Source organism: Coenobita brevimanus, chromosome 61, assembly GCF_032717465.1.
Source record: "Coenobita brevimanus isolate Jiangsu-jjx chromosome 61, ASM3271746v2, whole genome shotgun sequence".
NCBI classification, from domain to species: Eukaryota; Metazoa; Arthropoda; class Malacostraca; order Decapoda; family Coenobitidae; genus Coenobita; species Coenobita brevimanus.
The window spans coordinates 40,933,368-40,961,340 of NC_137014.1; the positions used below are offsets into that span (position 1 = coordinate 40,933,368).

Below are 27,973 nucleotides of genomic sequence, written 5' to 3' on the forward strand. Positions count from 1 at the left end.
TCTCATCTTGTATATCTCAATTTTCAGAGTTCCAGCTCCTTCTGTTCTCTTTGCCTCTATACCTTCATTTCGAGTCTGTTTCTCTTTAGCCTTCCTTATCCTTGTCACTGCTCTGTCTCGTCCTGGTTCTCGGTTTCGTCCCGGTTCTCGGCCTCGTCTCATTTGTCTCATTTTTCACACAATTCTAGTTTTCTGTTGTTTTCTCTGCTTCTAGCCCGCCCTTTCGACTCCGTTTTGTTCCCCCATTGTCCTTCTTACTGCGTTGTTTTGTCCCAGTTCTTGGTCGCATCTCATTTATCTTAGTTTTCACAGCGTTCTAGCTTTCTGCTCTTCCTTCTGCTTCCCTTTATTTATTTAGTTAGCTATTTGTCCATTTACTATTATTATTTACTGTTTCTCACCTTGTCCGTGTTCACCCAGCAGTACAATCTCGGAGCTGAGTGTAGGGCGATTACTGTGGGTTGTGTCCTGGGAGACGATGAGAGAAGAAAATGATTATCTGCCGTATGACCCACGAGCAGTCGATAGGTGTAAATCTAAGACTTCTTACTCCTCTCCCCCTCTTTTCTTGTTTTTCTGCATGTCCTTTTTATCAATGAAAATAATGTGTATGAAGATATTAGATAAGCAATGACCGCAGAACAATACGCCTTGTCCTCCACCTCCCTTTGTTTACATCGAAGAATAGACGGTCTTCGCCCCCGTCCGGTTCTCTCGATTTCGTGGATTTTGCTGGGGAAGAAGCGAAGCATAGCCTAAGAAGCTAAAAATAAGGTAGCCAATTTTAAACAGCCTTCTTTCGAAACCTTACCTGGTCTGGGATTAGCTAACACTCGTAGACACACGCGCGAACACACAGAGGCACCCGCCCACCGCTTGTTCTTCCTCCCCCTTCTTCTCCTTCTCCTCACTTCTCCTCCTTTATCTTTCCTTACTTATAAATCTTTGTTTAATTGCAGTTTTCCTTGGTTTATCTTTAAGCAGCCATATCTCTCATACTCTGAACGTTGTCTTTATTTTCATTCTCTCTCTCTCTCTCTCTCTCTCTCTCTCTCTCCTTCCTGCTTCTGTTTCTATCTGCACATTTCCTTTCTCATTCTCCACTTTAGTCGTTTTTCTCCTTTAATTCTTGTCTCTTCATTTTACTTTCCATTTCACGCTTATCTTCAAACATTTTTCCACCTTTTCTTACGCTGCTTTACACTTCATCTCTCTCTCTCTCTCTCTCTCTCTCTCTCTCTCTCTCTCTCTCTCTCTCTCTCTCTCTCTCTCTCTCTCTCTCTCTCTCTCTCTCTCTCTCTCTCTCTTGTACCATGTTTCTTCGTGTTTATTTTTTCTCCCTTTTTAACGCATTCAATTGCTCACGCCCTCTTTCCTTTTTCACTTTTCTCTGTTCTCTTCTCCTTTAGTTTTTTTCTCTCTTTTTCTTCCTCTCGTTTTCACTCCCTTCCTTCTTTTTCTTGCCAACTTTTCTCCCTATCTCCACCTCCTTCCCTTCCCTACATGCCCTCCTTCCTCCACTCTGTCTCCTTCCTTTCCCTCCCTTCCCTCTCTTTTCCTTCCCAGTCTTTCCCTCCATTCGTTGTTCCCCCACACTCCCTTTTGACTTCCTTCTGTTCCTCCTTCGCCCCTCCTTCCTCTCCATATCTCCCTTCCATTTGAATTTACCCTCTTCCCTCCCTTCACCCTTTACCTACCTCACACTCCTCCCTGCCATCTCCTCTTCACCCAGCTTCTCTACCTCTCCACTCTCTAGCTGTCTCCCTCCCTCCTTGCCTCTTTCTCTCTTCTGCTCCCTCTCTCCCTTCTTTTTTTTCCTCTCTCCCTCCCCTGCCTACCTACCTCCGCCTCTCCTTCCTCTCCCCCTTCCTGTTTTCCTCCCTCTCTCTTATCCCCCTAACCCTGCTCCCTACTCCCTACCCATCTTTACTCCCTCGCTACTCCGCTCCCCTTTTTGCATCTCTCCCTCCCTACTTACTTAACTCTCATATACCTCCGTCATCTCCTCCCTCCCTCCCTCCCTCTCTCCCCTTTCTCCCTGCCCGTCCCTTCTCTCCTATGCTTTCGCCCCCTCCTCCATGTCTCCCAGCCCTCTCCCTCCTTCTTCCCTCTCTTCTGTTTTTTCGTTTTCTCCCCCCTCTCTCCCTCGCTCCCTCTCTGTGCTCCACCCCACCCTTCTGCGGTTCAGTTCTCTCCTTCCTTTCTCCCTCATCGTCCTCCCTGCTCCTTTCTTCTCTTCTATGCCTTCTTCCTCTCCTCTCTCTCTTCCCCACCCCTCGCCTTGCTTCTCTTCTCTCTTCCAAGCTTTCGTTCTCTCCTCTCCCTTTCTCCCTCACCCCCTCCTCTCACCTCCCTCCCTTGACCTAGCCGCTAATGCCCACGTGTGAGGCACGCTGACCTCTCTGTGACCCCGTTAGCAACCTGTCTCTCAGTTAGTCTCACAGCTTGCAAATACTAATGACAGAGGCGTGGGGAGTGAATGTAATGACTGGTAATGGCAAAATATGGGTGACGTCAATGAAAATAGGGTTAATGGGGATGGATTCTAACAGGTAGCAGTGATAATAATAATAATAATAAGTATAATAATAATAATAATAATAATAATAACAATAATAATAATAATAATGATGATAATAATAATAATGATGATAATAATAATAATGATGATGATGATAATAATAATAATAATAATAATAATAAATTACTATATAAATTGAATACAACAGTCCATACGATACCCGTCACCCATAAATATAATTATTTTGAAAGCATTACTAGTCTTACTATTATCATGAATCCACTCAAATTTGCTATTGTTTATTATAAGTTTTACGACCATTATTAAATACTGTTACTTACACTTGTTCATCCCGAAAACTGCATAATAAAAACCAACACCAAGATTATCATACCCACTAAAACCACCACAATTATCACCACAACAATTATCATCACCACAATTATCACCACCACAATTATCCACCACAGTTATAGCCACCACAATTATCACCACCACGTTTATCATCACCACAGTTATCGCCACCACAGTTATCGCCACCACAGTTATCACCACCACAGTTATCACACCACAGTTATCACCACCACTATCACCATCATACCGCAGCAATCACAATAACCACTTCCACAATTACTCTACTTACAAAATTACCAGTCACTACAATTACCATAACCACTAGAACCATAAACACCACGACCACAACTGCTTAAACTAACAAAGGTACCACAACTATCACCAACACTGTTACCATAATTACCAACAGTACCACAAACCACACAACACAACTACCATAACTACCACCATTTCCATAATTAACACCATCACCATTACCCAAAGTACTACCACCAGAATTACCATAACCCCCACAACTACCACAACCATCATTACTATCAAACCCACCACAACTACCACAATTACCATATCCACCACGGCTACTACAACTACCACACCACTACAACTACGACCTCAACCACAGCCATTGGCATAATAACCACCACAACTACCACCACGAGCACCACCACTACTGTCACATCCACCACAACTACCACCCCTGCTATCACAACCACCACAACTACCACCACAGGCACCATCACTACTGTCACACCCACCACAACTACCACCACCACTACTATCACAGCCACCGCAACTACCACTACAACTGTTTTTATGCACAGTCACCACTTTCACCTTCAGCAGGCCAGTGCCCCTCCCTCATCCTCTTCCCTCCTCTCCCCTCCCCTCCCCTCCCGTCCAATTCTCTTCTCTCTCTCTCTCTCTCTCTCTCTCTCTCTCTCTCTCTCTCTCTCTCTCTCTCTCCTAGATCCTTTCGTATCTTCTTTTACTCCCTCATTCTCACCTGCCTTACTCTTACTCCATCACTTCACCCCTCTCTCTCTCTCTCTCTCTCTCTCTCTGACATTGACCAAGGTGGCTGCTATTATCTCTAATTACTCCCTCCTACAATTACTTTTTTTTACGCCAAATCAATTTAACACTATACAATTATCATAACAAACGATTCTTAGTAATTATATCCATTAACCTTTTAACTACGATGACATATTATCTAGTTTATCCATGCTAATTCTAGGCGATTTATTAAGCTTAGGAGGTTAATATCGAACAGGAAGAGTTATATGCACCCTTCATTAACCCCCCTTTCAGTGGGAAAGAGCTTTCAGTAAGTTAAGGAAAATCGTCTGGAGGCAGCAAGAATTAAATGCAATATAATGTAGCCGTATTAAAGAGTCGAACCCCTGCAGTACGATGACGTCTTTTTGTAATCTTGCTGCCAACTGATGATTGCATATAGTTTAGGGCAGACCTCTCGTAGTGATGGAGTTATTGTGGGCCTCTCCCTCACCGAGACCGATTAAGCCTATTGGTTGTGTGGTTAAAGGTAAACATGCAGACTCCAGGCATCACACTCGACGCTGACTGGTATGCCTAAACAAATTGTGGATTCACGTTTGTGGGATGTCACATTTGTGCGATATTTGAATGCCAAAATTACAGTACTAGGAATAATGTGAAGCAAATGAAAGTTCTTCAGAAACGTTCTCAGATGCAAGAAATATAATGAAATACGGTAGCATAAAACAACTCGTCTTACACCGTCACGCTTACTAATATTTCCCATGCCATATTTGTGACTAAACATACGATGAAATTGTGGAATCCACTTGTGGATTGTGCTGACTGCACAAATGTGCAACGCCAAAGTTTTTAAGTATATGACCGTAGGACTGACTGACTGACTACTGACTGTCTAACTGACTAACTAATTGACTGAATGACTTACTGACTAAGTAAATGATTGAATGGATGAATGAATTTCTGGGTGACTGGCCGACTGAAATAATAACTAAATGAATGGGTGTCTGGTTTTACAACCCCTTTCATAATTAAAACCGTCTGAGGGGAAGCAAGAAAAAATCGTCTGAAATGCAAGAATACAATCGTCTAGAGGTGGTGTAGGGTACAGTTCTCTGCTAATGATACGAGATTAAGTCGATCTTGATAATGAACTGGTTTGGGGAAGACTTTCATTACCGCTTTTAAGTAGTAGTCCTGTGAGAGAGAGAGAGAGAGAGAGAGAGAGAGAGAGAGAGAGAGAGAGAGAACTTCAGTCAAGTTTTCATTACTATTCTCTGATCCCTACAGCATTGTCGTGCTGACTGTCTGTCTGTCTGTCTGTCTGTCTCTCTCTCTCTCTCTCTCTCTCTCTCTCTCTCTCTCTCTCTCTCTCTCTCTCTCTCTCTCTCTCTCTCTCTCTCTCTCTGCTATTCTGTTCTGCTTCATTTTTAACTTTATCTTCCTTTCCTCTTTCTTCCCCTCTCTCTCTCCTAGCCTCTTCATCTCTACCAACTCTCCTCCTAATGTTACCTTCCATCCCCCTTCTCCACTACCTTTGTCCTTCCTCCCTCCTCCTACTATACCCCCTCTTCCTCCTTCTTTCTTCCTTTCATCCCTCACTACCATCTCTCCCTCCCTCATATCATCGCTGCCAGTCAAAAAAGAAAACAAAAAAGAAAAAACTGGTCGTGCTAAATGAAAGGGAAGTCAGGCAGAACCAAGGCTCCTTCAGACGTCTCGTGCACAGGAAAAGGTCGTGCTTGTTAATTTGTTTTGTTTTTGTGTGTGTGTGTGTGTGGAGGGCTTTTCCTTTTTATTTCTCCTTTTTGTTACTGTGGGTCTGGGGTGAAAGGTGAGGGCGTGGGTTGGCATTAATTAGCTCCCTTTGGTTGGGGTGTGGGGTGAAGGATTAGGGTGTTGGGGTTGGATTAGAAAGGGCATGGAGAGAATGGGTTTGGGGCTGGGAGATGGGCTATGTGGGATGAGATTCAGAGACAGTGTAGGTTTGGTCTGAGATAGGATATGTTGGGTAAGGTTGGGAGAGGGTGTGGAGAAGGGGTTGTGAGTGGGGTTAGGTTGAAATGAGGTGTAAGGGTATAAGAAGGATGTAGGATGAGGAGAATGGTGTGGGATAACAGGGTGTGTGATGTTGAGATGGTACAGTACATGTAGTGTCGTGGGAAGTGGGATGTGAGATAAGGGTTAGATAGGGTGTGAAATTGTGAGGAGGAAAGTGTGTGTGTATGCTTTGTGTGTGTGTGTGTGTGTGTGTGTGTGTGTGTGTGTGTGTGTGTGTGTGTGTGTGTGTGTGTGTGTGTGTGTGTGTACGAGGTTTAAGTCAAGTGGGTGAGTGGAGCTGAAGTACGTATGTGTTGAGTGAAAAAGAGAAGGGGGAGTGGAGTAGGGCTGAAAGAGTGTGTGGAGTGTGTAGCGTGGATCTCTGAAGAGTCGTCTGTAGTGGAATGTGGTGGACAGAGGGAGAGGTGGATGTGGTGGAGAGGTGGGTATAGTGGGTGGGCGAGAGAATGAATGGTGGAGGAGCAGGTCAAGTAGGTTATGATGGAGGTTGGACGATGTGGAAAGGATTGGTGTGGTGGAAGAGTTGGTAGAGTAAATAAAGAAGGTAGGTGGAAGAGAAGGTTAAGTGGGTTGTGGAAGAGAGAGAAGGGAGCGATGAGTATGGAGAGGAGAGGTGTGGAATGGGTGAGTGTAGATGGAGAGGTGGAGTGGGGGTGAGTGGATGAGAGTGGATGGAGGGGTGGAGAGGGAGTGAGTGAATGGTGGGTCGATAATTACTGTGAGCCAGTGGGGTAATTTGAGATGGGAAATGGAGTTGCGTGAGAAAAAGGAGGTGGTTATGTGTGTGTGTGTGTGTGTGTGTGTGTGTGTGTGTGTGTGTGTGTGTGTGTGTGTGTGTGTGTGTGTGTGTGTGTGTGTGTGTGTGTGAAAGTGAGTGTTAGAGAGAGAGAGAGAGAGAGAGGGAGGGAGGGAGGAGGCGATGAAGTAACAGATTTATGGGAAGTAATACGCCTGCCACGCCCTCCATTATTCCTCTCTGTCTGTCTGTCTGTCTGTCTGTCTCTCTCTCTCTCTCTCTCTCTCTCTGTTCAGTGCCCTCCTATGCCCTTATCAGTATGTGAGGGGGCTGTTTCTTCTCTTATCCTCACCCTCTCTGTGTCACACCACGTTTAGTTTCCACTCTTACCCATCTTCATCATCATCATCATCCTCTTCTTCTTCTTCTACTTCTTCATCACCTCTTTTTCCCCCCCTTCTTTTCTCACCACCCTATCTGTATGTTTTATTTTCCCCTTCCGTATTATCATTATTGTCTCCTTTACCAGTCCTCGGGTCTACTTTTTCTTTATTTTTCTTTATTCTACTAGTATTTTTAATCTTTGACATTTTTCCCTTAACCTACTCTTTTCATTCCTTTTATTCTCTCTCTCTCTCTCTCTCTCTCTCTCTCTCTCTCTCTCTCTCTCTCTCTCTCTCCTCTCCTTGTCTTCGCCTCTCCTCTTCCATTTCTCTTTTCTCCTTCCCTTCCTTTCTACTTTTCTCTCACACACTCCCTCACTTTTTCCCATTCTTCTCCTCCCTCCCTCCTTCCCTCCTTTCCTCCTTCTCACTCTCCCTCCTTCGCTCTTCCCTCATCACCCTCCTTCCCTCCCTCATTCTCTCCGTCTCTCCCTCCTTCCCTGCCTCACTCCCTCCGTCACCCCAGCCACCTACTCAGCAACATACCACAGCTAACTCACGTGACCTTAATATCTCTATCTTATTTTCACTTTCTCAAACAGCAGACACGAAGGTAGGCAGGCATGCAGGTAGGTAGACAGAGATGTAGCTAAGTTGGGAGGTGCGTAGGTAGGTGGGTAGGTAGGTAGGTAGGAAGGTATTTAGGAAGGTAGGTAGATGGGCAGATAGACAGGTAGGCAGAGAGGTTGGTAGGCTGGGAGGTGCGTCGGTAGGTAGGTAGATAGGAAGGAAGGTATTTAGGAAGGTAGGTAGGTAGGTAGAGGGTAAGCAAGAATAGAGGTAGGTTAGCGGGCAGGTAGGCGGGAAGGGAGGTAATCAAGGAAGTTTGTAGGCAGTAGGGTAGGCAGGAGGAAGGTAGGTAGGCAGGGAGGCAAGGGGAGGTAGAAAGGAGAGGAAGTCAGGAAATCTAAGGCAGATAGACAGAAGAAAAGCAAAAAGATACGGATAAAGTACAAGAAGAAGCAAGCAGGGAGGAAGGCAAGGGGGTGGAGAGAGAGAGAGAGAGAGAGAGAGAGAGAGAGAGAGAGAGAAGGGGGGGGGCAGCGTGACAGACAAACTGAGGTATTCTCGATGGAGGTAAATTATAGGATGTCGGCAGAGTGATAGACAACGGGAAGGTGAATAGGCTGAGATAGATAGATAAATAGATCAATAGAGAGATCCAAATAGATAGAAAGATAGATAGATAGGTGATAGGTGGGTAGGTAGGGAGGTAGGTGGGTAGGTAGGTAAAGTAGGAGCAATAGGAAACGTGGAAAAGGAAAACAGAAGAATATTAGTAAAAAGACATTTATATAAGTAAACTTATGATAGATAGATAGATGGTCAGATAGATAGACAGAGATAGATAGACAGATATTTAGATAGATGGATGGATGGACAGATAGATAGATACACTGATAGATATTTAGGCAGATAGATAGACGGATGGATGGATAGATAAATAGATAGATAGATAGACACAGACAGATAGGTAGGTAGATGGATAGATGGATGGATGGATGAATGGGTGGATAGATAGGTAGATACAAAGATAGACAGATAGATAGGTAAAAAAATAAATAGATCAAGAGAGAAAGAGAGAGAGGACTGTGATGGTCTATGATGTTCTTTATCCTATACTAACTTGATAATCTACGGGACGACAAGTGGTTCTTACATAATTCACTTCCTCCATTTCTCTCTCTCTCTCTCTCTCTCTCTCTCTCTCTCTCTCTCTCTCTCTCTCTCTACCTGTCCATCTATCTATCTATCTATCTATCTATCTACCTATCTATGTTTATCTATCAGTGTTTATCTATCTGCCTACCTCCTTCCTTCCTCCTACTTCCTTACCCCGTGTAATCCACCTCACCTCTGCCTGCTTATCTTCCTACTTACCTGCCTCACTACCAGCCTACCTACCTGCCTACCTGTCTGCTTACCTCACTCTCAATCTGCCTGCCTGCTTACCTCATTCCCTGCCTCTCTCTCTCTCTCTCTCTCTCTCTCTCTCTCTCTCTCTCTCTCTCTCTCTCTCTCTCTCTCTCTCTCTCTCTCTCTCTCTCTCCACTTTCTTCTCTTCCTGCCCACCCTTCTGCCACACACTTCCTACCTTCCTCCCTGCCTATGTGTCGGCCTGCTTACCTCTCTGCCTCATTCTCTGCCTCCATATCACCTTATCATCCCATCAGCCAGCCCGCCTACCTCCCACACTCAGTCTGCTTGCCTACCCCTCTCCTTGTTTCTTGCCTATCTACCAGTCCCCCCTATCTACCTACCTACTTACCTGCCTGCCTACCTGCCTGCCTACCCACATGCCTACCTGCCTGCCTGCCTAGCTGCCCACTTGCCTATCTCCCTTCCTGCCTCGATCCCCATCACCTGACCTTCCCCCACCTCGTATCCTGTTTGCATACCTCTCTCTCTCTCTCTCTCTCTCTCTCTCTCTCTAGTATTATTAACATATGCAATTATACCTCTATCCGTCAGCCCTCTTCATTTATCAGCGGCATGCTTATGTTTTATCTATTTGACGAGAGAGAGAGAGAGAGAGAGAGAGAGAGAGAGAGGGGGGGGGGATGGAGGAAGACAGAACAAGGCAAAGAAGAACTGGGGGACAAGGGAGGGAGGAGAGAAGGGATGAAAGAATGTAAAAAAACAGCAAGTATCAAGAAATGAGGGAACGAGGGATGAAAAGAGGGAATATGTAAGGAAAGAGGAGAATACAGAGGAACAGGATGAATAAAAACGAGGAAAAGGGCACTCCGGACACACACACACACACACACACACACACACACACACACACACACACACACACACACACACACACACACACACCTAGAATACTCAAAGGCAAAAACAAATAAGTGGGAAGTAAAGAGTGAGCTCATGTTAATCGAGTGAAAGGTGGTGCAGACAGGAGGGCGGGACTTAAGCAGTTTGGTGTCAAGATTATGCCTTTGAGTTAGTGATGAGGACACAACGCAGCGACAGTCACATCTATCTATCAATCTGTCTATCTATCCATCTATCAAACGCAAACACTCTCCAACACAAGCAAACCCCAGCCAAAAACAAACACGGCGCAGACAATATAATCAAACCAACAGAGCAACTTTAGCCACAAAAAAATAGTGATGCAGTGGACAGAGAGGTGGGCTGGAGATTGTGTGACCGTGTTTGATCTTTGCTTTAAAGTTACTGGGAGCTGTTTTTGGATTTTGATTTTTGTTAATGGTACTTTCACTCTTTGTCAGTCAAGTTGCATCGAGACGTCATAATATTAGACACAGACACAAGCAGACAGTCATAAACATAAACAAGAACAATTAGACACAAATATAGTAACAAAATCAAATAACAGTAACAAGCAAAGTTAAAGTCACAAGCACAGTAAACAGACACAAGCATAGATACCGTCACAAGTACAAAAAGAAAGACAAAAATAAATACACAGACACAACAGGAACAGACAAAAAACAACAGACAGACTCATACACAGACCAGCTTCAACACAGCACTGAAACTTAAATAAGCAAGCACAAAGAAGCGCAAGTGAGAAGACACGAGCACAAAACATGCAAATATGAAGACAAAAACACAAATATCTAGACAATAACAACAAACAGACTTTAGCGGCACGCAAACTGCAACACACAAGCAGGCACAAGCGACACAAACACGTACAAGCAGACAAGCGTGGCAAGGTGGGAGGTAAGAGGGAGTGACGGCCTAGACACTCGACACCTTCATGCAATTTACTTTTTGTTTTAGACCACTTACTTTATTTATTCTTTCTTATTTTTCTTCATTCTTCGTTGTTCCTTTTTTGCAGGGGTTTCTCTCTCTCTCTCTCTCTCTCTCTCTCTCTCTCTCTCTCTCTCTCTCTCTCTCTCTCTCTCTCTCTCTCTCTCTCTCTCTCTCTCTCTCTCCTTCAGTCCTGCATCCCCCCATCCCAAATCGCTCCACCCCTCTCTAACTCACTGCTTCCTACCTTACCCAACTTCCCGCCCCTCCACTCTCTTACTCCCTGTGCACTCCCTCTTCCCTTTCCCCTGCCCTTTACCCACTCCCTCCCTGTCCTTACTTTCCCACTCCCCCTTCCTTCTCTCCACTCCTCCACTACCCCTTCCACTCTACCATGTTATCCCAGAACTAATTCTTTGATCATTAAATGTTCCTATTCTCCTTGCTCCTTCCCTTCCTCTTTCCCCCTTCCTTCTCTTCATTCCTCCCTCCCATTCTCCTTATTCCTTCCCTCTGTCTTCCTTTTCTTTTCTCCACTCTTTCTTCCCTTGCTCTTGTTTCCCTTTCTTTTTATTTCTTCCCTGTATCCTTTCACTTTCCTTCTCTCCAGCCCTCTTCCCCTTTTCCATCTTAACTACTCCCCTCGTCATTCTTCTCATCTCCTCATCTCACTCAGTCTCATCTACTTTCTCTCTCCTGTCCTTGACTTTTTCTCCGCCCTTCTCATCCCTCCCTCTTCCTCACTCCTTTCCTTCATCCCTTTGTTCCTCTCCTTCCTCACTTCTCCCTTCCCGACTTACACCCATCTTCCATCTTTCTCTCTTTCCTTCGTTCCCGCTTTCCACTTCCCCCTCCCCATTCCACAACTCCTCTCCATCTCTCTCTCTCTCTCTCTCTCTCTCTCTCTCTCTCTCTCTCTCTCTCTCTCTCTCCTCCCTTACTTCGCCCTTCCTCCATTCCCTCTCTCTCTCTCTCTCTCTCTCTCTCTCTCTCCTCCCTTATTTCGCCCTTCCTCCATTCCTTCCTCCCTTCTTCCCACCTTACTGCTTTCTCCCCCATCTCTCCCTGACCGCCCCTCCTCCTATTCCCCCTTCTCCTCCCTCATTCCTCCCACCACCATGCCCCTGTTCTTACTATTTAACTTTCACTTCTTTCTGTTGATAAATGAGAGAGAGAGAGAGAGAGAGAGAGAGAGAGAGAGTACTGGTGTGGGCATATAGGTGGGCGAGGGTAGGTGAAAGGGCAGGAAGTGGGTATTGAAAGGTGAAGTTACCCAGGCAGTGTGAGAAAGTGTGTTGTTTGTGTGTGTGTGTGTGTGTGTGTGTGTGTGTGTGTGTGTGTGTGTGTGTGTGTGTGTGTGTGTGTCTGCGTGTGGATGAAGAGGGAAAGTAATTCAACTGTAAACCGAGATAGAAAATTATAGATAAAGACGAAACCTGAATTCTAATCTATTCTAAAATGTGGATAGTCTGTGAAATAAGAGTTGGGATGATGATGATGATGACGACGATGATGATGATGATGATGATGATGATGATGATGATGATGATGATGACGATGATGATGATGATGATGACGATGATGATGATGATGATGATGATGATGATGATGATGATGATGACGATGATGATGATGATGACGATGATGATGATGATGATGATGATGACGATGATGATGATGATGACGATGATGATGATGATGACGATGATGATGATGATGACGATGATGATGATGATGATGATGATGATGGTTTATTAGCTGTGATAAAAGATGGTTGCCTACGTAGAAGAGCCCTGAGGAGAGGGATAGAAGATAATAGCAAAGTGATTTATTTTTTTGTTTTTTACTTACCATTATATACAAGCTACAATAATCTGGGGATAGAGAAATAGAAAAATACTCGTAGATAGACTGACAGATAGATGGATAGATAAACAGACATAAACAGACAGACAGATAGATAAATAGATAGATAGATAGACTGACAGATCGGCAGACACACTGATAGACAGCCAGACAATATGGACACGAGATAGATAGAAAGCCAAACAGACGAAGACAGGCAAAAAGACAAAGACAGATGAGCACACAGGCAGAAACAAATAAATAAGTTAGAAAAATGGACATACAGACAGACAGATAGGTAGACAGACTAGATGTTTCTTCGGACAGCTGGCAAAACAGCAAACGGAATTATTACATGAGTATAATAGGGAAAAATGAAAGTGGCAGGCATGAAAATACTAGAGTTTCTCAGAGTACATAGAGAAAACGAGGAATCGACTTAAGACGAGAAAACTTAGGAGAGAGAGAGAGAGAGAGAGAGAGAGAGAGAGAGAGAGAGAGGACCTTGAACAGATATAATTATGTACTACAGATTTTTTGCACTTTTTAAATTTTACTCAGTTTTTTTTCTTATTCTTTTTAATTTACTGTAGTGACATGTAGTCTTACTGTGTTGGTAGCAGACACCAGTACGATAATTTTGGCACCATGTGTGAGTCCACGTATCCCTTTACTAATATTTACCCACTTTTGCATGGCCTTCAGCGACAATGTGGAGTGCTGGGGCTTGTACTGAATGTTAAATAAAGAATCTAAACGAAAATATAGGAGAGGAAGAAACTTGGAATGACTGCATATATAAAAGGAGAGGGTTGAATAGGATGTCCTGTGAAAAGCTTGCCAACTAGAAGGAAGTGGGGTAATTTTGAGTAATAAATAAATGGTAGATCAATGTAGGTCCAGTTCTCATCCACTAGCAAGCTACAGTTATTGATGACCTTAAGATTATTACTGAGATGCCATTTTTCTCCGTTAAGGTCATCAGTAATTGTGGTTTCTTAGCGGCTATGAAGTTGACCCAGATTGATAGCACATTTATTGCCTAATACGGGAATAGCATTTTGATGTATGGTGTATTTTCACAGGACACTCTGCAGTAATTTAGGAGGGAAGGATTAGAAGTTACTATCTTTTAAGCTGGAAGGAAAAATTGAAGTGATTCTGTTATTCTGTGAGAAGTTAAAAGGACAGGAAGAAATAGAAAATGATGGAGAGTGCTAGAGAAAGTCGAGATAAAAGGAAAACTATGAATTAAAGAAGTTATTAATGAGAGATACCATAGAATCAAACAGAAAAAAAAAATTGTATAGAGAGAGATGAGGAGAATAAGAGAAAACGAAAGTAAAGAGAAAGGGGGTTGCTTAGCACCAGACATGGGTGACAGGACTGCAAACACCACAAGTTGCAAGAGAGATGGCAAAGAGCTCAGTAAATTGAATGAGAGAGAGAGAGAGAGAGAGAGAGAGAGAGAGAGAGAGAGAGAGAGAGAACACATTTAATTGAGAGTCACTGAATGGCACTGGAAAGGATGGAAAAGAGAGACGCAAAAGAGCTAAATCAAAAAATAGAAATGCTGGGAAGACACGAAAAGAACTGAATAAGGACCCGAACAGAAGAAGGCAAATGAACTTAGGAGAGGGGTGGAGAGGGACTGAGAATGCAGAGGAACAGGAGAGAAGGCTGAAGGTTGGAGAAGGATGAGAAGGGTTGAAAAGGACAGGAGAGGGCTGGAATGGGTAGGGAAAGACTGGAAAGGTCGGGAGAGGGTTAGAAACAGCAGGATATGGCTGAAAAAGGCAGGGGAGGACTGGAAAGGGCAGGAGAGGGCTTGAAAGGGCAGCGGAGGTCAGGAGATGGTTGGATAGGGCATGAGGGGACTGCAAAGGGCAGGAGAGGGCTGGAAAGGGCAGAAGAGGGATGGAAAAGGCAGGAGAGGGATGGAGAGGTCAGGAGGGTTGGAAAGGGCAGGAGAGGGCTGCAAAGGACAAGAGAGGGCGGAAAGTGCAGGAGAGGGTTGGAAAGGGCAGAAGAGGGCTGGAAAGGGTAGAAGAAGAGAAAGGGCTGAAAAGTCAGGAAAGGGCAGACAGGACGCAGGTGACGTGGTGTCAGGTAATTAGCCGGTAACCCCACTCCCTCCCCCCCGAGACCCAGTGCGACTCCACCAGTGACCCCAAATATGACCCCGTCCTCGCACCCCCTTAAATTCCTCCCCCTCCCCCTCCCCCCTGGAACACATACACACTTGCCCTCTCATCCGTGTCCTCCTTTCTCTTTGTTTTTCCTACATTCTCTCTCTCTCTCTCTTTCTCTCTCTCTCTCTCTCTCTCCCCATACTAAACTACAGGTATGTTACTAATCTCTCTCTCTCTCTCTCCCCATACTAAACTACAGGTATGTTACTAATTACCATTCTCCAGGTATGCAAATTAGCCATCCAGACCCAGGTGCGTCAAACCGACAGTCACCTGTGTGCATAACCTGTTGCGCGTTGATTTACGAACTTGAACGAAAGGTTTTATAACTTTAATCTCAACGCAGAATAAAAACATCTGGTATTCGTAAAAATGAAAGATAGCACTTTTATCATTAACTATTTGACCGTCATTATCTTTTCGAACTAAGTAAAATAGTCAAGGGGTAGAAAAAATAATATATATAAACTCCTATATTTTTTTTATAGTCCCTACCTCTTTCATTGCCAGACGCTCCCAGAGCTGAATAAAATAGAAAAAATAGATGAAGTTGCCATACTAAAGGAGCTCTGCTTTGGTCAGTAAAATAAGAAGCCCGATTTTCCTGACTTTACCTTTTGTGGCTGTTTGAGTTCTTTTTACTGGTTCTATATCATAACAGAAATTTTTACAGTATTAATCACTTCAGAACGATGGGGCCTTTTTTCTGTTATTCTTGGTGCAGCCAGGTGATATATATATATATATATATATATATATATATATATATATATATATATATATATATATATATATATATATATATATGACTCGTTTTCACTTTTATTCTGACTGACATTAATCCAGTTAATTCAGCTGAAAGCAGATCAGTTGAGCTGAAGGTGTTAAATCCTTCAATCAGATGACGATTGTAACTATTTTTGTCATCCTCAGACGACTTTATTCGAATACGGAAAAATTTTCAGACTGGTGGGGTTTAGATATTGTCTTCATTAACTCGTTCTGTGAGAGATGCCTTTCCTATGTTGAATAAAATCGTGTGGAGATAGCAAGAAGAAAAGAGAAAGGTAATCGTGCTGAAGGCGTTAATGACAGAACTAACGCATTCTTTCACCCACGGGAGGGGAAAATGGCTGTTGTTTTATGGTCCAGTGCAACTTGCATCTCCCCTTCTCTCCGCTCACTTTCCGTTCATCTCCAGCGCTGTCATTCTTTCCGCTAACCGGGAGAAGATAGTGTCAGTCTCCACTACCTTTTATTTTCCTTCATATTGCTTCCCACCGTCCTACCCTTTCATGTAGACCGACAAACATTGATTCTCCCAAGTACTGTCAGTCTTCCTCTTTTTTACTTTCCCCCATACTGCCTTCCTCCCTCCCCGTCTCATACAGACCGACACAGATATTGATTCTCCCACCACCCATACCTCACCAACACCGTCGTTTTTCATTTACGGCAAAAAATTCAGTCTGATATTCATTTGGGCTCCGGAATACCACCTCATTTGGGCAAACAGTGTACAGGGTGTCTCGCGAGATTTTTCTTTTCTTTCCTTCTTCTCTTTTCCATTTCCTTTTCCTTTTTATTCCCAGCCATATCACTCCTGTCACTCCTTCCAAAAATTCTGAAATACCTGCTAACACTTATGACTTAAAATTCTTATTGGGACTTTTCTGTCCCTCCAGGCTGCCTTTGAACACCTGTTAACATCTACTGTATCTGTTAGCCCCGCCCTTCCAGTATACCAGTCTCTCCACCCAATTTTTCTATAACACCTACTAACACCTATCTATCCATCCAACTCTCTCTTTCTATCAAAAAAAAAAAAAAAACATATCGCTCTATTCATGCAAACCTTCTCAGTTACATATCCATCCAAGCCGTTTAAAACATTTGCTGACGCTTTCCTATTTGCCTAAAATTAAAAAAAAAAAAAAAAAAAAACTAAATTTTATGTATTTGCTCAAGTCTTTCCGGTTTTATCAGTCTATCTATCCAGTCTTACCAAATTACCTGCTAACACCTGTCCGTCCGTCCTATAGCTTTCATAACAATGATAACAAAACTACTACTACTACTACCAATACTACTACTACTACCAATACTACTACTACTACTACTACCAATACTACTACCACTTCTACTACTACTACTACTACTACTGCTACTACTACTACTACTACTACTACTAATAATAATAATAATAATAATAATAATGATAATAATAAACACCTGATTTTCTCCCTCCGAACAGGGGTGGCGGTAGCATCGTCAACATCAGCAGCAGCAGTAACAGCAAGTGGCGGACACCCTTCAGAATGCCTCGCAGACCCCGACTCCCTACCCTGCTTGCCTACCTGCTCCTGCTTAGCCTCGTCCTGCTCCTCTACGTGTCCGCCAGGGGGCCACAGCAGGGGGAGGGGGAGGCAGAGGAGGGCAGGGAGCAGGGGGGAGGAGGAGGAAGCCACAAGGAGGAAGAGTGGAGACAGAGGGAGGAAGGGAGAGTCAGGAAGAGGAGAGGGAGGTCCAAGGAATTACTGCCCAACCCTCACGACTACCATGTTATGATCAGCGTTCCTAACCTCTGCAATGGTGATGATCCGGTAAGTTGTGGTGAGGTTTTATGGTGAGGAGTTTTGATTGACAGCTGCGAAATGAGATGGGGTGATAAACTTTGGTGATAATAGGTTACGTGGTGTTATTTGGGGTGAGAGTTGTGGTTGTGATCCGTGGTGATGTGGTGATAGGTTGTGGTGATGCTTCACGGTGATGAGTTGTGACTGAAAGCTGTGAAATGGGTTGAGGCGATAAACATTACTGTAGTGATAAAACGTGGTGTTAGCTGTGGTGAGAGTTGTGATAATTGTGGTTATGTTGTGGTTATGATATACTTTTTGGTAATTGGATGTAGTGGTGGACTGTGGTGTTACCCTGGGGTGAATATTTATAGTGATGAGCTTTGGTGATAAACTTTGGTGCTAAGTTATGTTGAAATCGTGAAGTGATATTTGCTATTTATTTATTTATTTATTTTTGATGTGTGTGTGTGTGTGTGTGTGTGTGTGTGTGTGTGATACCTTACTCTGATAAGTTTTAGTGATAATTTGTGGTGATATATTTTACGGTGAGAGGTTATGAAGACTTTTGTTACAAATTCCGTGATGTGTGAGTGAAAGCGAGAAACTTTTCCGCTAGGCATTTTGCTGTTTCTAATATATATATATATATATATATATATATATATATATATATATATATATATATATATATATATATATATATATATATATAAGCTATCCTATATATATATATATATATATATATATATATATATATATATATATCCTGTTACTAGATCCTACTTACCCTGTTTTTACTAACTGAATACGATTACTTTTCGTTTAGTGCTACTACCGCCAGACGATTTTATTCGGCTTCGGGAAAACCTCTCGTAGTGACGGGGTTAGAAGAAACCTTTATCTCCTGCACGACAGTGGCGACATTTCTATTTCATATCTACCAAACCCAATTACATGTTAATTTCTTTACAACCCCAGCAGGACCTCTCGCAGTGACAAGGTTAATGGGAGAGGAACACGGAGGGAGGTCATAAAAGAGAAATGGCTTTTACAATGGCGATAAAAACACAGGTAATCGACACGACGGTAGGTATAGATTAACTGGAGAAAACGTGTGAAGTAAGAGAATTGGTACGACAAAGTACGGGCGGGAAAAAAAGGATAGCTTATTATTTCAGCTTTCCTGCCCATCACTTCCCTCAACTGGGTAATATTCCGAAGCTGAGAGAGAGACACTTGGTATGTTTCCCTGCCCATAGATGATTCTTTTTGATATGATGAGTTTAGGAGGAATGTGGCGGACATGACCTAAGTGTGAAGCAGACGAGGTGGATCAGTAGGTGAAATTTTGACTCTAATTCTGATTCAATACAGCTGGAACTTTTCTATGCTTAAGCCTTTATAATTATTGGCATCGGAACCTCCTCATTACGATTACATATTTTTATTTATTTACGCTACTGCAAGACGCCTATATTCTGTCCAGAGATTTTCGAACTGGTAACGCTAAACAAATAGGTTTAATTAACAATCTCATGAACCAAATTACTTTATTATACTATTGCAGCTAACGTCAGACGGTTTCATTCAGTTCAGAGTGAGTCATGGGAGCCTGAGTATAAGTACCGTCTTCCTTATCTCTGTTGAACGCAGTTTTTTGTAGTAGGGACAGACAATAAATAAACGTAATAAACTGGAGGCGGGAAGAATAACACAAAAATAAAAAGTGTCATCGTACTGAATGAAATAAAAACCTAAATGTAGTAAGACATACTTTATTTATGTATAAGCAAGACATACTTTGCGAAAAAAAAAAAGTTACAAATAAAAAATAGAGAAATAAAGTACATACATATTTACAGCCAAGTCTCAGGTTAAGAATCACAGTGAAAAATACAACTTACGTATACTTACTACTTTCTATATATATTTTTTTTTTATGCTAGGAAGAAGAAACCAAAGGCCATGAGCCAGCAGTAACAGTTCCCTCCAAGAGAAAAACAAAATACAAGAGAGAGCCAAATTCAAGATCCGATCATTTTGAGATGCCTGGACACACTGCGTTTGAAAGACTGGAGATCATAGGCAGCAGGAAATACAGACAGAGGGAGACAGTTCCAGAGTTGACCTGTTGCATAAATGAAAGACTGGGAGTAACGGTTAACTCTTGCATTAGAGAGTTGGACAGAAAAGGGATGAGAATTTGCTGCCAGACGGGTGCTACGCGCCCGTCGTAGAGGTGGAGGAATGCAAGCAGACAGTTCAGAGGAGCAGTGACCATTAAAGTAGCGATAGAAAAGAGATAAAGATGCAACAGTGCGGCGAAGAGACAGAGGTTGAAGGGAGTCAGTAAGAGAAGGAGAGTTAATGAGAAGAAAAGCCTTTGACTCCACGTTACGAATCACGAAACAATGAGAGCGTTAAGAGCCACAAGCGAACCTCACACACCTTAACCCCTCACAGCCCTGGAGGAAAATACCCAGTTACAAAAATTACAGGGACACTGAGAGAGTTAAGAGAAGAGAATGGAGTGAGTGGCGTATTGTTTTGAGACGAGGGGGATATAGTTCTGAGAAAAATTATGGCGAGAAGGTTTACACACACACACACACACACACACACACACACACACACACACACACACACACCATGGATCTTTGTACAGTATATTGATAAATTTTACCCATATACTGATAGTGTATTTATCGTGAAGATACAATAGATTCGGTTCAGATGAAACGTTTCTGTAGGTATGATTAAAGACAAATATTTGGGTGTATTTATAGTCTAGTGAGGAAGGTGAAGACGAAGAGGAAAGGAGGGAAGAAGAGGATATAAACTGGAGAAAAACAATGGGAGTCGGAGTTAAAAGAATTATATTTTTTAGCCCATTAATTGCAGCAGTAGATTCGACAATATTACTAACTTCAGACGAGACGATATTCTCCCCTAAAAGAAGTACTGAAAGAAATATTTTACACCCAGATTGACATAAACTATTTCTATTAACCTTTTGCCCCCCTTGGTTGACTTAGGTATATTATTTTGGTTCAAGCCAGACGATTTCATTCATGCCGTCAATGGGGTTAACTCACCGACTGCTCTGTAACTTTTGTGCCCCGACCAGGAACAATGGAAGCCTGTGTGCATTCCTGTGTTTAGCGGGGACCTGTTATTGCGATGGAGGGGCTTGGGTAGGTGTGGTGTTGGAGCAGTGAGGTATTGTGCTGGATAAACCGTGCTGTGCGGTGGGAGGTTATGGTAGGTTGTGGTGTCGTGTGGTGTAGTGTTATGATGTGATACTGTGGCGTGATGTAGTGTGGTGTGGCGATGTGGAGTTCATTGGTGTGATATGTACTGTGGTGAGGTGTGGTGTGCAGTGGTATGGTGTGGTGTTACAGTACGTTGTGGCATGGTGTTGTAGTGTTGTGTTGTAGCTTGTGGTGTAATGGTATGTTGTGGTAGGTTGGGGTGTGGTGTGGTGAAGCGTGATAGGTTGTGTTGTGGTGTGGTGAAGTGTGGTAGGTTGTGGCAAGTTGTGGTGTAGTGTGGTGTGGTGTGGTGAAGCGTTGTGGGTTGTACTAGGTTGTGGTGTAGTGTAGTGTGGTGTGGTGAAGTGTGGTAGGTTGTAGTAGGCTGTGGTGTAGTGTGTGGTGTGGTTTGAATAGTGAGGTATTGTGCTAGATATCTGTGGTGTGGTGATATGTTGTGGTAAGCTGTGATGTGGTGTTGTGGTAGGTTGAGGAGTGGTTGTTAAGATTTGACAGACTAAAATAGGTCTGACGTTTGAGAAGCGATATATTGCGCTAGATAACTGTGATGTCATGTAGTGGTAGGTTGTGATGTGCTGTAGTGCTTTGTGTTGTGGTAGACTGCGATATGCCGTAGTGTGGTGTTATGTGTTGTGGTAGGTTGTGGTGTGGGGGTAACATGTGGTAGGCTGAAGTAGGACTGGCGTTTGAGAAGTGAGATATTGTGCTTGATAATTGTGATGTGGTGTTGTCTCGTCTCGCTGATGAAGGGTTGGAGTTGGTGTTTCAGTGTTACAAATGGTGATTATGTGTGGTGTGGTTAGTGAGTGTGCTTTGGTGCTGCTTGGGCGTGTTTGGAATGGGGAGGATCATTACATTGTTCTGGTTGTGTGTGTGTGTGTGTGTGTGTGTGTGTGTGTGTGTGTGTGTGTGTGTGTGTGTGTGTGTGTGCCTGCATAAGTGAGTCTAAACGAGAATGCCGTTATGTGGAAGCCGTATCCCTGAACATACGTGTGTTAAATCCGGGTCAGAAGCTCACCATAATATAGATCGCCAAACCAGTCTTAGTGTTGATACCGATATGTGCACACTTTCACTCTCGGTCCTCCCTTGCTGAACGATAACACCCTGAATGCTACTTTTTCTCACAGCTGAACATCTGATGTTAATCTAAACATACTATCTAATTATGTCCATAGCTAGGAAAGGAGGAATCTTTTTTTTTCTTCTTTTTTTCTTTTTTTTTTCTTTTTGGTGCATAGAAGCGAAAGGAAACCGATCTATGTTTGACCAGTTGACTGCTTATTTTTCCTACAGCTGAATAAAATCGTCTGAAACGTTAGCCTATATACAACACCTAAGTGCACTGGAATTTCCCGTAGTTGAAGAAAATCATCTGATGTTAGATAACCAGAACTCAGCAACACCCACACCTATATTATCACGATTAACAGAATGATAACAACTCTATGAAAAGGATATTTAAGACATTGTTTGAGACTTTATTCACGTATTAAAGAATAAATGAGGGAAAAATGTACACTGTGAAAATTAAGAGAAACTACGTAGGTAGAATAACATAGGAAATAGAAAACAGTAACTCAAGATGCTATTGAAAAATCCACCTATCCTTGATCTGATCTAAGATTGGGGTGATACTGCAGGTGTCTGACAGGTGTAGTGGTACGGATTAAAAACAGGTGTGACATTACATGTGTGGTGGTTCTGCAGGTGATAAAATTTTGCTTGACAGGTGTGGTGGGACAATCTAATCAACATGTGTGGTGGTACAGTCTAATTACAGGTATCGTGGTAGACTGTTTCAGGTGTTGTTTCCTTACAGGTGTGGATGGTGGTGATGGTAAGCTCAGCCGTGGCCAACTTCCATCGTCGCCGAGCCATCAGGGACACGTGGGGGGGCGCCACACCCTTAGCAGCATCACAGGCCAAGCTGCTCTTCCTTCTCGCAAACCCACACGACACACACCTCCAGACTCAGGTAATTCATGCCAACACACCTCCATATTCAGGTAATTAATGCCAACTTCCACCAACAGACTCAGGTAATCATGCATACCAACAACAGTAAACTTTGGTAATTAATGACAACCCCCATGACACACACCTCCAAACTACGGTAATTAATGTCAAGATAAATCCAAACCTAGGTAAATTCATGCCAACACCGACCTCCAAATTCATGAACTTAATACCAACCCCCACGACACACCTACAAACTCTGTGGGTCATATTCACTACGGGTTTTGAAGCTTTGTAGCATCTCATCCTTGGCCATAAATTTTGCTACTAGACCTTGCTTTAATCTTTAAGTTGCATAAATAATTCTAGTATTGGCATTATTTCCATAAACAAAATACAACAGAATATTAAGAAGCCAGGTGCAGAAATAGGCGATTAAAGAAGAATTGTTAGAAGCCTCCATAAACGATGAGAAAAAAAAAAAGGTGCTTCAGCTCCATGACAAGGATTTCTAAACTCAGGTCCTTAATACCAACACCCACAACACGTATTGTCATGATCATAAACCCTTTAAAAATGTACTGCATCGATTTTACACATTCGTACTATCAGTCATCGTATCAGGGAAAGGAATCACTGAGCAGAAAAAATACCCAACCTCTTCCACCTTTAGAATGTTGGCCACCAGAGGACATTGAGAAAAGTTCAAATGATGTGATATTAAGCAAACTTATGCCCCTGACGGCACCTCCAAACTCCCTGACAGCCTCCTTCAGTTTAGTCAGTTCATGCCGATCCAGCGACCTTCAGGATGTGACACGTTAATATTTTCTTGGATGAATATTATAAAGAGAATATCAAGGTATCAGTATCAGCATCACCCTGGGCATTTTTCCCCCTCTAATGATGTGGTGTGGTACAGAACATATATATATTAAAGTCTAATGTACTGCTGTGGTCTTAATTAGAGATACGCCTCAGTGCATGATGTCTGCTGTAATTTCCACTGCTGATGAGATGGAGGGCTGTTTCACTTATTTCTTGGCGCAGTGATCATCAATGCACCGGGCAGCCTTATTTCACATCCCACCACCAGGAAACACCAAAGTACTGTTAAATGTGTAGTAGTAGTAGCAGTAGTAGTAGTAATAGAAATTATAATAATAATAATAATAATGAAAATAATAATAACCCCTCTTCTCACCTTCATCCCAGGTGGTGGAGGAGTCTAGGGCTCACGGTGACATTCTACAGGAGGACTTCGTGGACTCTTACCTGAACCTGACGCTCAAGTCCGTGATGGGACTGAAATGGGGTGCACGGCACTGCCCCACCGCTAAGTTTTTCATGAAGACGGACGACGATATGTTCCTCAACCTGCCCGCTCTCACCACCTACCTGACGGAGGCAAAGAGGAGCAGGTGGATTACAGGTGAGCATCGCACCTGAGATTCACTAGCGCTCGTCCACCTTAAAGTAGTGGAGAATTTCGAAAGTTTGCAGCTTATTTGCCGTAGCTCAGTGGCAGGATAAGATAATACTACGGTTGCACATCCTTTCCGTAATGCTTTTTTATAACTAGCACCATACTCTAGAGTTAAGCTCTAGTTACACCTAATAATTCAAAATGGACAGATGGCAGTTTTAGGCCACTGTAAAGTTGACAGAATATAAACTAGCTTATAATAATAAAAATCCGAACGGAGATTCACAGTTCAACCTGCAGTATACTTTTATCTTAACTAAGATTTGTTTCTGCACCTTGGAAGAACAGGAGACATGCATGGGAATATTATGTTTTTTTGTTTTTTTTCGCTTTGCCCTTCTATCAAAACTAAATCTTAGTTTCGACAGGGCTTTAATTGTATTTATATTTTCGATTACCTACGTCCAGAACTACTGAAGGGTAGAAGATAAGACAAGGATCTGGTGGACATGTTTTACTTCTGCATTCAGTGCACATCTTATTGAAATGCAAATTATTGCATATATGCAAAATACTGCTGTTGTTATAAACAAAATTTCGAAGATCTGAATGACGAGAGAAAATACGTATGGCCCAATTGTGTTGGACACTCTTATCAATACATTTCCCTCTGTAATGTTTTCCTTTTGATTTTTGATCCTCCTCACTCAGTTAATAATATCTACTGTGTTCAGAGTTAGGATAAAGATATAACAAGTGTACAAATACTTTGAAAGATAACTGATCTATTAGAATTATTCACATTATTCATCAAGGACACTACACCCATCATTATAACTGTCTGCGTAAGATATGAATGACGATAGAGAAGACGTTGCACAATCATTTTATAATTCAGTTGATCTGCTGTGACTTTTTTTATGCGATACCGAACATTACCCTAGAACTTTTAATTGAGGGAAGAGGATTGGAAATTATTATAAGATACAGATGCACATTTGTGTCATAATTCAATTGCTCTGATGTGAGTGCATATTTTACAGGACACTTCATTGTCTTCACCTACATAATAGGAAGAGTGTGGGCAAGGAAAAAAAAAACGAACAATTAATTTTTAACTTAGTTGATCCATTATAACTGTTCCTTTTACACAACACCTAATATTGCTGTAGTGTTTATAATACTGGAAATAGAGGTGGAATGATGATAAACAGACTATACAGTTTTCTTACAAGTGTTTTTGTTATAGGTTTATTTACACTAATTTCGTGTTTATAACAGCGGGAAGCGGGCTGGAAAGACAAAAGTAAACAGGTTAATACAGATGTGGAGGTATAGGCAAGAGATATAGAATTGCTGGTGTGGAAGGTAATGATAGCGTTAGGATGATGATGATGATATTATGATGGTGATGGTGATGGTGATGATGATGATGATGATGATAAGATTAAGACGACGAGGATAGACAGCATTTACATTACTTTCTTTTACTGTATTTAATTTTTGTGTATTTTTCAGGTTGCATCAAACAGAAGAAGGCTTTTCGTCCCGTTAACGCCAACCCCAACATGCCCCTTCCCCCTGCACACCCACCCTTCGTCGCTGGAGCTGGTAAGGAGAGAGAGAGAGAGAGACTGTCCCCCTTAACATCAGGAATCAAGAAAATGTTGTCCATTGGTGGTATAGGAGGATTCGTAGCTCCTCTTCCTCTGCTTTTTTTTTTTTTTTTCATATTAGACCTTATTATTCTCTTTTGCTGTGTTTATATAGTTTTAATTTCGATATAGTTTGCATCAGTAACATACAAGGGGATATGGTGGTGTAATGTGCAGAATTAATCGCTAAGGAAGTAGTCTTGCGAAATTTCCAAAACCATTTCAAATACGACCTTCTGCAGTAGTAGTAGTAGTAGTAGTAGTCAATCAGTGAACTTTATTTTGTACTTCTGCAAATCCATGTATGCAATCAGGGGCAGTCTTTACAAGCTGACTCTTCAGAAGATTCGTCCTTGTATCTACAGCATTAGATTTACGAAAAAAAAGTTACGGCATATTTCAAGATTTAGACAATAAACCGTAGAACTGAAAAGAGAAAACAAAATAACCACATTAGATAATTATATTCAAAGACTTCTTTCAAATTTATCACTAAAATCAAGTATCTTATGGAAATACGAGTATAAACGTGTATATTTTAACATTTACTACATGCCAAAAACTATCTACAACGTCTTGCTCTCTCTCTCTCTCTCTCTCTCTCTCTCTCTCTCTCTCTCTCTCTCTCACACACACACACACACACACACACACACACACACACGCCATTTAACATCAACGCAGGTAATATCGTCATACCGATAAGTGAACAAGAAGTGATATTCAGCACTCGCCACATTTCTGTATCAGCTGAGTCTATTCCTGAGTCAGTCTAATCATCCCTAATCCTAACTAACCTCTTGCAGGGTACGTGATCTCCGGCGATCTGGTGAGCGAGTTGTACCAGGCCTCTCTCACGACGCGTATCATACCTGTTGAGGACGTCTACGTGACCGCACACCTGGCAAGGAAGGTCGGCGCGCACCCACCCATCCATGATAACCGCTTCACCTGTGGGGAGATGGTGGCTGACGACTGTGATCTGGCCCAGGTGAGGTTACGGGAGGTTAGGTGAGCTCATGGAAGGCTGGTGAGGTCATGGAAGGTTATGTGGGGTCGTGAAAAGTTAGATGAGGTTGAGACAAGTTCTGTGGGGTAGTAGAGGGGTTAGACGAGGCTGATACAAGTCAGGTGGGACTGTAGAAAGTTAGGTGATATCATGATAGATCAGCTGTGCTAATAAGGGGGGTTAGGTGAGATGAAACCACGTGATGTGAATTAAAGAAGGTTAGGAAAGGTCAGGATACATCAGGTGTGCTCTTAAGGGGTTAGGTGAGGCCAGGTAGGAGTGTAGGAGGTTAGGTGAAATCAGGATAGATCAGGTGAGCTAGTAATGAGTTAGGGGAGTTCAGGCCAGATCAGGTAGGGTTATAGAAGGTTAGGTAAGGTCGTAGAAGGGAATGTGATGTAAGCTGTGGAAGGGTTGGCGAAGTCACTGGAGGCTACTGGAGATATGAAAGGGTAAAATTAAATAGATTTATTCAGAATAGGTTACATGAGGTGAAAGTGATATGTGATATAAAAGGACTAAGACAAAATACGATATGCCAAAACAGGCCAGCTGAGATGATAAGAAAAAAATAGTTATAAAAAAACGTTTGGTGAGGTCTGAAGGTGATAAGAAAATATATATGGTAATCAGAAAAGGTTAGGTTAGACTGCACACCTGTAATTAACTTATGTCCTTCCCTCCCGCAGGTGTTCACAGGCCACAGAATCACGCCGGAGAGGATGTATCATATATGGGATAAGCTCAACCCCAATGGCATCACCAGTCCTTGCTTCGACTTCTGAGATCAACGCACGCACATGCAATAGCACGTAAATTTAGTCTCAGACACAAGCAAGAATATAATTCATACACACACACACACACACACACACACACACACACACACACACACACACACAAACACAAACAAACACACACACAGATGAAATACTCGTGACTTATAGAAACATTTACACAAAAACAATAATTCACACATGTACAGTATAACTAGCTCTCACTCGTTACTGAAAAATATCTGTGATCTATTGTGCCTTCTGTAATGTTGAAAGCAGCCTATGAAGAAAATGTGGAGTGTGAGAGATGCTTGTACTGAGAGGTAGATCTAGGTAGGTAGGTAGAGAGGTATGCTATGACAGGTAGAGTGGTAAGGAGTGACCGAGTTCAGG

At 42.5% G+C, this 27,973-nt stretch overlaps 1 protein-coding gene across 1 annotated transcript; it reads left to right on the forward strand.

Annotated features, from left to right (window-relative positions):
• The first annotated feature begins 4,427 nt into the window (after nt 1–4,427).
• LOC145403775 (beta-1,3-galactosyltransferase 1-like) lies at nt 4,428–27,589 on the forward strand. The gene is made up of 7 exons (XM_080275452.1): nt 4,428–4,462; nt 17,159–17,507; nt 22,578–22,733; nt 23,930–24,146; nt 25,659–25,751; nt 26,602–26,786; nt 27,494–27,589. The coding sequence occupies exons 1-7, from the start codon at nt 4,428–4,430 to the stop codon at nt 27,587–27,589; spliced, it is 1,131 nt and encodes a 376-aa protein (XP_080131578.1).
• Nucleotides 27,590–27,973: the final 384 nt, after the last annotated feature.

Excerpts from the sequence above, each read along its gene's own strand:
- LOC145403775 (XM_080275452.1), top strand. The coding sequence starts at position 4,428 with ATGCAGACTCCAGGCATCACACTCGACGCTGACTG. Across the intron at positions 25,752-26,601 it reads ACCCTTCGTCGCTGGAGCTG|GGTACGTGATCTCCGGCGAT; the intron begins GTAAGGAGAGAG and ends AACCTCTTGCAG. Across the intron at positions 26,787-27,493 it reads ACGACTGTGATCTGGCCCAG|GTGTTCACAGGCCACAGAAT; the intron begins GTGAGGTTACGG and ends TCCCTCCCGCAG.